Below are 10,518 nucleotides of genomic sequence, written 5' to 3'. Positions count from 1 at the left end.
CACGTCAGGCCCCCTGAGTAAATTAGATAGAGCGATTATGCAAAATAATAACAATGATGAGATACATTAACAGATGAGAGCGTCGCCGCCCATGGACGCAGTGAAAATAAGTTCCACACATCACGGTCGTCATCATCATCAAACTGCGGAGCAACAAAAGTGAAACGAAATCGCAGTATCTGCTGTGCCCTTCAGCAACGGAAATTTTAAGAAAGGAAAATGGAAATAAGAAGAGATTTTACAAAAGGGGGTTGTGAGGGAGGAAAGTCGCTTTCACTGCTGTTCAGTGACATACAATGAAACGCTCCAGAAGCAGAGAGACAAGCGGCAGAAGCTTTAAAACCAGCGGAACGTTCACCCGCGTGCGCTCTTTGCAGGGCCTGAAGAGCGCCCCACGCTACGCCCCACCTGCGAGCGACGCCACGCTCCAGCCTCACGGACACGCCCTGTGCAGCCTCCCGCAGACCAAGGCATATTTTTATGACTTTCCAGAAGTTTGTTCACAGCTTTAGGTGTCCTTGATGCCCAGAAGGTACTAGACAGACGGGGGAGGGCAGGGAATCGATGCCATCTGCCTTTCCCCATCGTCTCTCTAGAGGCCCTGTCTCAATCCACCCGCCTTCACTCTTTACCCTCCACCTGCTTATGTTTCGCCACGCAGGGGAGAGAAGCCTGAACTGCTCCTGCTCGTGCATGACAGCGACCAAAAGTCTGTTTGATATTATAGAGTTAAATTTTACCAATCCACTTCTAAACGTTTCATCTTTCTGTTGGTGCAACAGTTTGTTTGGGATTTTTTTTAACATTTCAGCAGCAGCAAGTGACACTTCTGTTCCAGGCCGGCGAAAATGAAGCTGGCACGCGAGGCCTGGGGGTACCGCGGCGGCTGCACGCAGCCCCCTTGAGAAATCCCCGCACGGGGAAACGGCGGCTGTTCAGGATTTAGAGAAGAGAGACACGTGGTGTCACCATCCCCGCAAGGTGCACCCGGACAGACGACAGTTACTGTCCTCAGCCACGGTTCCAGCTCTGGCTCCATGCCGGTGCTCTTTGCTGTACGTGAGCTGCCGCTCCCACAGACGAAGGCTCACACAGACGCTGCACAAAAGTTCAATCATTCTCATTTGCAATGGCCTCTATAAACACAAACAACCTGCAAGCCGAGCGCGAAACCTCCCCAAGCCCTGTCCGAACGCACGCAGATTCCCACTCACACTGCCCTTCAGAAGCGGAACGCGGCTCGCTAGAGGCACAGGTATTTTTCTGCATCTCATCACCGCTTGCTCCCAGGCACAGAGGGGAAGAAAAAGCAACCTCGCACGTGTACATCCTACAGTGCGAAAGCAGACGCTGCTAGAATCCCAGCACAAGTCCACGCACCGCAAAACGAAGCGGCAAATGGACTGGCTGCTTAAAAACCTTAATTAATTGTCTTTACCAAAGGGAAAAACTGAAAAGCTTCACCGCCAAATTCAGACTAGTTTTAAAATAATTTATTCCATCACATAAATACTTTGTAACATTTGCATGTTCCCTTTTCCAGATCCTTGGCACGCAATATAGCTCTTAACTTTTACAAAACTAGTGTAAACATCCATGGAAAATAAAGTGGAAAGACAGCGGGACACATGTACGAAGTCAATAAATAGTAAATGGAGCAAATAATCGAAGGAAAATAAGTACTTTCCTGCAAAGACCATGAAATCACACTTGGATGTTTAATGGAAAGAACTTTTGATTTTTAAAACCCAGCGAATTAAAATAAAACTCAATTTCCATCTTTCCACCATTGCTGCATTTAAACCGATAGAGGATACAGCTCTGCCCCAGGTCGGCTCCCGGAGCCCACAGCGGCAGCCCAGCGCGGTTGTGTCACCCGGTGCCTCAGCAGTCTCGTTCCCACACAGAAGGTTACAGACCAGCGATTGCTCGGTGCTGGTTTGGGACAGGGTGAGCTCTGAACTGCCCGCCACCCTTCTGCCAGGACACGAGCACGTCCCCTAGTGAGCGTTCGTGTACAACCTGTTCCTGATGAAGATGACACGAGACAGGTGCTGCCGGACGCCTGGGTAATGCTGAATGTGGTTGAACCAACGCGACACGTTCAGGTATTGCTCCTTCTCTTGCACGGTGAGCTCCGCCTGCGTGGGGAGAAACACAGGGCACCGTCACGAGAGACACCGCATCCGGCCCGTCCTAACACGGGCACCGCTGAAATAAAGGCGGATGGTTTTACAGCCCAGTTCAACTCAAAAAGTCGGTACAGCCCAGCAGCATTCCACCCAGTATCCCACCTGGAAGACAGCAGTGTTCCACCTTCACTCCCCATGCTGTAATTCACAGCCCCAAATACAGACTTAGTGTCGATTTACGCCGATGAACGGACCTGGAGGGGCAACACGCACTTGTATGACGAGGGGCGGGGTGGGAAGCGCTTTAGCTTTTGACTGGGATTCACCTCTCTCGGTGGGGGGGTCTAAGTCGGGCTCAGCTCAGTCATCTTGACCCCACCCACAGCCAAGGGAAGGAGCACCCACAGAGGATGGTGTGGCAGACAAGCCACTCCACGCGTACGCCTCAGATTTATACTTCCGAAAGCGACCAAGGTTAACCCTCTCCTCAGAAGGGGAGCAGGTGGCAGATGCCTCGTGCCTTGTCTGACTCACACCAGAGGCCGCGGATAATGCAGGCGCAGTGCAGGTCTCATCCCGAGCACAGGACAGCTGGAAACAACTGTGCTCCAACAGTCTTTCCATCAGAGGGTGAGCTGTACACACCACGTACTCAGCTGCACGAGCGAAAAGCTGGTGTCCAAACCCAAGTCTCCTGTTAAATGTCACCTGGTGAAATGACACACCAGCTCTTCCGGTCTCAAGAGCTGCCTGTAACATTTGCTGCTTCTCCTTACAGTGCTCTCAGTAAAAATAAAAAAAATCAAGGGGTCAAAAGAAAACAAGGATCTATACTAGAAGATGATGCACTGGGGAAACACGGAGGAAAAAGAATGTCAGGAAGCTGCAGGAAGGAATTCTAAACCAACACCGAGCACTAGAACTCTGTGAGCAGGAGCTTGAGAGGAACCGTGACAACAGCTGAGAAGCGGGATGTCAAAGCTGCTCCTAAAGCCCAGCAGCTCTTCTCCCTGCGGGACTCGCTGCCAGAACAGCAGCACAGCACGGGTATCCCCACAACAGCTCCTGCAGCGGTGGGCTGTGGGGAGCCCCAGTTCCGCAGCACGAGGAAATCTGCTCTTCTTGCTGCTGGCATGGCAACGCAAGCGCGCTCCTGCGGCTGACCGCGCAAGAGACGTGCGCAGGCTAAGCCGACCAGACACGGCCACAGGTTACTCCTGCTGAGCCACAAACCCGAGAGATCATCAGCACCGGCCCGGAGGAAGAGAAGGACATTGGCACGGGAAGGCCTCCGGTGTTCCCAAGGGCATCGCAGAGCGGAGACTGCTGAAATGCAGCACCGGGGGCTCCACAACCTGCTCCAGCTTCTCGAGCGCGGCGCCGTCCGGACAAAAGCACCCCGGCCTCGCCACGCAGGGAAGAGGCGTCTGAGCAGCTGCAGCGGGTTGTAATTCAGAGCAGGCGGGAGCTGGTGCTTGGTCTGAAGGTGTAGAACCATTTCCAAAGCGACCCGGAGCACGAGAAGTGCAACGCACGTACTCTGAAGTCATCTAAAATCCCTGGAAGTGAAGGGAGGTGTAAGTGCCGTGAGCGTTGTACACAAGGTTGTAATTACAACCGCCCTTTCCCAGGGACCGAATGGGCAAGCGCTTGGTTACGAGAACGGTAAAACTACGCCTCAGAATTTGCAGCAGGTAGAGCTTTTCCTCCCCGGGATTTTACACTGGTAATTCTCAGTCTTTGCATTTCTCTGATGCAAATCAAACCCGAATCCTCCTCCATTCTGTTAGGGTGTAAAAAACACCTGAAGGGCAGAGCAGACAGCTCCGCTAACAACCGAGCCCCCTCTGTACTCCAGGCACAACAGGCAGGAGATGTTCGCTGCTTTATATAATGTCCTCTATCAGCGGCAGATATTAAAAAGCACTTTGTGGCATGCTCTACTTTCTACTCGGAACATAACTCTTAGGTTAATTGTTTAGAGATCACTTCCATGCCTTTTTTTTTAACAACATTTTGTTAGATGGGTATTTTCTGTTCTTCCTCATTAAATTAGATAATTCCCCCAAGTTAAGAAAGGCTGCTCTTCTGCTGTTCAAATAATTATTTGCTATTAAAGCAATTATTTTAATAGCAAAGAAGCAGATGCTCAATTTGACAGTCTTCTTTTTTATTAATGTCATGAAAAAAAGTCTTATTCTTTCACGACAAAGCTCACAAAGGGTAACCGAGGTGGGCAGCAGACGGTGCGGCTGGAGGAGCTGCAGAAGGGCTCTAAGTGCAGCAGCTTTAATGAAACGTGCTTTCAGCAGCACGAGGGATGCAGCCACAAAGTCCCATTCCCACACCTGGTGGGTGTGGGAAGTCTAGAAGACCTGCCTGCATCAGGTGTCCTTCAGCACCACGGCACGGGTGAGACCCCACCTCACCGCTTACACCCAGCCCTCGGATAGGAGGGAGGGGAAAAAGCCACGAGCCCCTGAGCGGTGTGGCCCGGGAAATACTCGCACGTGGGTCTTTTGACTCGTTTTCTGCTGTACAAGGAACATGCTTCAACTGAAACCGTTCCTTCCAAGTCACCCTGTTTTCCCCGACTCCGTTTCCAGCAGCAGCCTGTGGAAGGGAAGCTGCCGGCCCCACTGCGCAGAGAGGCGGCACCTCAGCGAGCAGTAACAGAAAATCACGACAACCTGTGTATCACAGGAGACATTCGTTACGGAAAAAATTACTGGAAAATAAACTTCCGTTGCAGCCTTGCTGTAGTTCAGTGTTAGTAGTTCTGACCTGAGGAGAACAACTTTGTGGTGTACTAGAGTTCACCTCACAATTTGGATTCTTCCATTTGCAGATATAAATTTCAGCCGTAAGATACTTCCCAGACCTTATTAAAGAAATTTTCAAGACAGACGTAGAGACGTGAGACGACTTCTTTGGTCCTGACAACAGTTTTGAAATATAAAACCAGATCAATCTTTGTGTTTATTATTAGAACTGGACTTCTGCTGTTTGAAAATACTTAAGAATAGAAACATAGGGAATCTTTCTTTATTTTACATTCAAAAAAAAGAGATGAAACAAGTTCGCTACCAGAGGGGGACTTCAATGCTTGCTGATTGCCTGAGCTACCCCCAAGCAATGCCTCAAACCCGTGTCTGCTCTGCAGCCTGTTCCTCAGCCTCGCAGAGCTTCACTGTTCATCACATTTATCCACGGATGTATTAAATAATCAATGTGTCTAAAGACAACAGTATTTATATTAGATACACGGAGATATGGAATTGCATGTGACAATGTAAATCACACTGACTGGAAAAGCTCGTTTAGACCATCAGAATCAAGCACGGGGCTTCCTGGGTGTTTGTGAGCCGCGTTACGGGGCAGAACAATGTCGTTCCTGGCTTTATTACAAGTGAATCTCTCTAATTAATAGACTTGGCCTGCGAGAAGCCCAGAACACTACCCGTGAACTTGACCCTCGCTCGTCAAAACACTGAGTCCTTCCCCGCAGTGCGGATTTTTAAGCATACGGTGCTTGTCAGGAGAAGCAGGAGGGAGAGGAAGCACAAAAGGTGGGTGTATGACAGTAAAGCAGAGGTCGCTGCCCATCAGCAGAAAAACTGGTCAGCGAGCTCAAACGGACGAGCCTGGACGGAACAGAACCGGCTACCAGAACCCCCTGCGTAACGGAAGGAAAAAAGTGAAGGCGGGAGGAGGGGAGGAGCATGGAGATGTAAGATTTATATCCAGAAACACTAAGAAACAAAACTGAAGCCACGGATGAAGAGGTGAGCCACAGGACTGGGTGGGTCTCAAACCCCTTCCACTGCATCCTGTACCAGAAGGTTTTTACAGTTTGGGTAATATTCGGCCAATTTGGGACGACCAGGGTGCGTCACTAACACAGTGTTCTGTTCCTAACGTCTGTCTTAGCGTGCAGATGTGACATTATCAAAAGCAGAGAGATTAACCTCAAAGGTCATCATCAGCACCACTTCCCGACCAGTTTCCTAGGCAGCCTGAAGGACAGCGAGCACAGTGGGTCCCCCCTCCCCACACCTCCCCTTTCTGCCTCCCCACTGGAAGGCTTATAGGAAACACTTATTGATACTTCGCATTTGGCTTAGCTGAAATAGCAGCGGATACAACAAGCTGCTTTTCCAGAACACATCACATTAAGAGCTACAACAGTTCCCCCCCTGCCCCCCGCCTTAAAGCCGAGGGCAGAGCAGCAGCGATGCACACACTCTCTTCTCGTTACAGGAGAAAGAAAAATAATTTCAGAAAATCACCACAGGTTTCTGCCTTTCAAGATCTTACCTCTACAGTTAAGCACTAACATTAATCAGCTCTGAAACCTTCAAAATACACGCAATCCCCAGCTGGGAACTTCCCGAGTTTCCCCTTTATTTAGGGTAGCTGCCCCCGTATTTGCCCTTTACACCGTTCCAGTCCAGAAAATTATCTGCCATGAAGCCCAGTATTTCAGAAATAAATGCTGCACTAAAGTCGTCCCAAGTAGTGTCTGGATGGTTGCAGGCGCCCAGGAGCACCAAGTCATTTGCTTTCACCATCTGTTCCATTTCCCAAAGCGGTAACTCGTGTCGTTTCTTCTTGATTAGGTGCTCTACTCTAGAGCAAACCCTCAATTTAAATAGGCTGGATTTTCCCCTGCCTAAGTTCTTAAAAAAACGGCTTGTTTGAACTTGTAAGTGCTTTCTAAAAATACGACTGTACAACACGCAGACACAGACAAAACAGGTATGTGGAGGGTAACCTACTCTGACACTGCGGTCACACATCTGACCTAGCACTTCGGGTGTCCTACAAGGCACGTGTGATTTAACGGAATTCATTCTAAGTGACTTACTCCAACACGTTTTCAAAAACCTCCGACATGAAACATGCAGCTTCCCTTGCCTCTCCTCTGCTTGACCCTCTCTCGTTCAAGCTTCCACTCCTGGACACTGACATTACATATACGCAGAGTCTCTCAGTTCTGGCCGTATTTCAGGACCGGACCTTTCCCTCCGCCCCAGCCTCCCTTCTGACGAGGAGCCGTTCTGCCCGTTTCTCCCAGCGCCTCGACTTTCGCTGTGTAGAGTCACCATTCCCCCAGCTGGTTGATTCACGGCTCTCAGACACACGTGCACCAGGCAGAAGGACCTTTTCTGATTATCCCTCCTCCCCAGCTTTCACATATAACACTGACTGATTTTGCCTCCTCCCAGGAATCCAGCGGTCCTTCTGCGCAGGGCCTTTGGTCTGGTTAGTCGTGCCCACTCCACGGAGGATGATCCATTTGCAATCACATTCCAAATAGAGTAACTTCTACTGCTTCACCTCTGGATTACCACTGGGGGTTCAGACCCAAGGTGCGATGATTTATCAGCACTTCACGGCAAACCCTGAGCCGTGTAAAAGCATCTCAACATCCCCTCCACCCAGCACAAACTTCTGCTTCTGTCGGGTTGTTCCCCCTAGGCACTGGCTCCCCAGGTTATCGTCACATTCCGCAGCTTATCAAGCCCTATCACTGTCTCGAGACTCCTCCGACAGATCCGTAGCTAAACATTAAAAACAGCCAACGACAACTTATAAACTTTACTTGAAGTCCTTGGAAGAACCGTCCCCACTGTTGTTCTGTCACTGTAGCTGTCACTGGTCAACGCCGGAGGTCAGTTTCTGCTCCACCAAACCACCCTTCAGACACAACCACTGCGACAGTTGTCCCGAGCCAAGTAACGCACCTACCATGACGTGATGCAGCCCGTAGTACATCAGGATGTCTGCTAACGTGAAAACGCTTCCTGCCAGGTAGACTTTATCTTCCAGGTGTACGTTAAGATCCTAAAGAAGAACAAGGGATTATACGGCTGTAGTACGGACTTGGTTAGACAAATATCCAGGCGGTTGTTAGAAATCACAGAGAAGTTCCTTCGGAGACCATGCAGATAAAATCAACGCCAGCTTGATTTATCCCAACCCAGCAAAGGAGAAAAACATTAAAAGAAAAACAAATTCTACAAAATACCAAGATAATTACCTAAGTCATCCTCATTGCGTGACAGTTCGAATCCAGTCACACCCAGTGCTGGTCTCCAGCCAGCCCGCTGCTGGCACAGAACCTTCCCTAGTGCCCCACTTACGTCTGTACACACCAGTGTCATTTATTTCACATGTGAAGCAGACTCCACAGAAACACTTTCAAATCTGCCTTTCCTCGGCTTCAGATCACTGCACCTCAAAACCAGAAGAGCTGTGTACTTTTCATCAGTGCCTGTGGCTCAGAAGCACCCGTTACACGTTTAATACTGGGTAAATGGAAAACGCAGCCCTGTAACCCGAGGAGCAGCAGCACATCTTACCTATTTCTCACCCAATTTATGCACCTTTCTGTCCCCTACTTCCCTCTACAGAAAGAAAAGTAACCGCGAACAAAATTCTCTACTTTAACCCCGATCCCAGCACCAGCAAGCTTGATTTTTACAGTGCTCCTTTCGGAAATGTGGGAACACAGTCTGCAGCTTCTCCTTGCGTCTGGGGGCTCTCACAGCTAGTACTCCTTTGCTGCCTGAGGAAACCGGTGGTAAACGCTCTTTTTTCCTTGGAGCTCTCCTGAAGCCACCCGCTGCCCCAGAAACAAAGGCAAGCAGCTGAAACATCCTATCACTCCCCTTTTTCAAAACACCCCTGAAATAAGTTTCCAGTTACAGCACGTTGCATTGTACCACCACCTTTCACTAAACACCAAGAAAGTCTAGGGCAAGGAGAAAGGGGTTAATAATTCGTGAACAATTTAAAACGTACATTTAACCTTAAGCCCGTTGCTGGTTTTGTCATTACGTAATTTCGCCGCTATGGAGATACCCCACGGTGCACACCTGGGAAAAACCCCAAACTGCAAAACTAAAATGCCGAGACGTTGAGACCTCTGACCCTGCATTCGCGTTTGACCCCGTTACGCCACCTCACTGTGTCTGCAACACCCTCTTCGTAACAGGACTTCTGTAATACCGAAACACCCTCTTGTCTGCTTCGATTTCTTTTATTAGAGCAGATCAGGGAAGAACGCTAACCCCTGCACAGTTAAAATTCTGCGAGGTCACCAGGCCCTGGCTCTGCAGCTGCTGCTCCTTAGCCGGGTTCACTTCTTCGTTCGTGTAAGATCGAACACGGAACCACAGTTCCGTGGAATTTCATACAGACGACACAAAGGCAAACGCGGTGTTAAGAAGAAAAGGCTCACGGGAAGAAAAACATCTGACGATCCACCGTGTCTTTAAATCTAGAACCAGCAGCACATCCTTTCAGGCCACCGCGTTCTCAGGGTCACTGTGACCTAAAAGCCTTTATATGGCACCAGACAAAGACAAGGAGCTGAGCCCTCTCCAGGGCCTGCTGGGTCCAGCCCCTGCGACGCAGAACCCCCAGAAGCATTCTGCAGCGGTACTCGAGAGAGGCTGAACGGCACTGCTGGGCACGGCCTGACTTAATTCTAATGCACGACTGCTCTCTCCAACTGGCAAACCATGAGCTCGGCCCGATCTGGAAGAATATTACACTCACCAGATTGAGTTTCCTGTAAAAAACAGATGAAAAATAATCGACAAACGTTGCTCAAATAATAAAAATTCAATCTTTTACATATAAACATGCTGGTGCTAACAGAAAACGGAGAGAAGGGAACACGGGAGGTCCTGTTTGAAGAACGAACACCTTCTGGCCAAGCGTGCTGGAGCAGGCAGGCATCCCATGCAGACGTCCGGCAAAAACCGGTGGATTAACGGACAGCATGAACAGAGCAAGGATCAACCTGCTTCTGTATTTGTGGAGCACATTCAATAAGAATTAAAGCTCTCACTCAGATTTCTAGTTGGATTTCATGACTACAGCCAGATAGCGTGGGAAACTGGGACAAAGCCAGTTGAAACCATAGAACACTTTTGGTATGAGACACCGTGAGCAGGACACACAAATTCTTGGTTATAATTATCCTTCAAGACCAGAAATTTCTACATTTCTGGGTAGGCTTTTCTGTGATTCAAGAACTTCCAGCTGTGTGGAACATGCCTCTGAAGATGGGGGGAAGCACCATCAAGTTTTGAATACCTTAAAATTGACAAAGCAGAGACAGTCCAATGAAATTCATTAACATCTAATAGACATTTGGTGGCACAAGTGTTTCACAAAGGTTCTCAATTCCTTCCTGGAAAAGAAAGGCCAATTACCAACCACAAGTCGGTAATTTTCAGATTTTTTCCTGTGCGGCTTAATTTACCACTAACCAAAGATCAAAGCAGCAAAGAAAAAGGAAGCACCGTCTCTCATCCTGTGGAAACGTCAGTTGACGTGAGGCGCTGGCTGCGATGTCACCGGCCACGCCGCC

General features: G+C 49.3%; 1 protein-coding gene across 1 annotated transcript in view; it reads right to left on the bottom strand.

Moving 5' to 3' along the window:
* Positions 1–2,000: 2,000 nt before the first annotated feature.
* The window catches only part of EEF1E1 (eukaryotic translation elongation factor 1 epsilon 1), a gene marked incomplete at its 5' end in the record, with an annotated part of 11,645 nt that continues 3,127 nt past the window's right edge, over positions 2,001–10,518 (bottom strand). The window contains 2 exons of the mRNA XM_010138647.1: positions 2,001–2,141; positions 7,884–7,979. Coding sequence (XP_010136949.1) covers positions 2,001–2,141; positions 7,884–7,979 — 237 coding nt within the window. The remainder of the gene's footprint in view (positions 2,142–7,883; positions 7,980–10,518) is intronic.

The sequence above is a fragment of the Buceros rhinoceros genome, unplaced genomic scaffold (assembly GCF_000710305.1).
Source record: "Buceros rhinoceros silvestris isolate BGI_N320 unplaced genomic scaffold, ASM71030v1 scaffold36596, whole genome shotgun sequence".
Taxonomy (NCBI): Eukaryota; Metazoa; Chordata; class Aves; order Bucerotiformes; family Bucerotidae; genus Buceros; species Buceros rhinoceros.
This window is presented reverse-complemented; position numbering and strand designations above follow the sequence as displayed.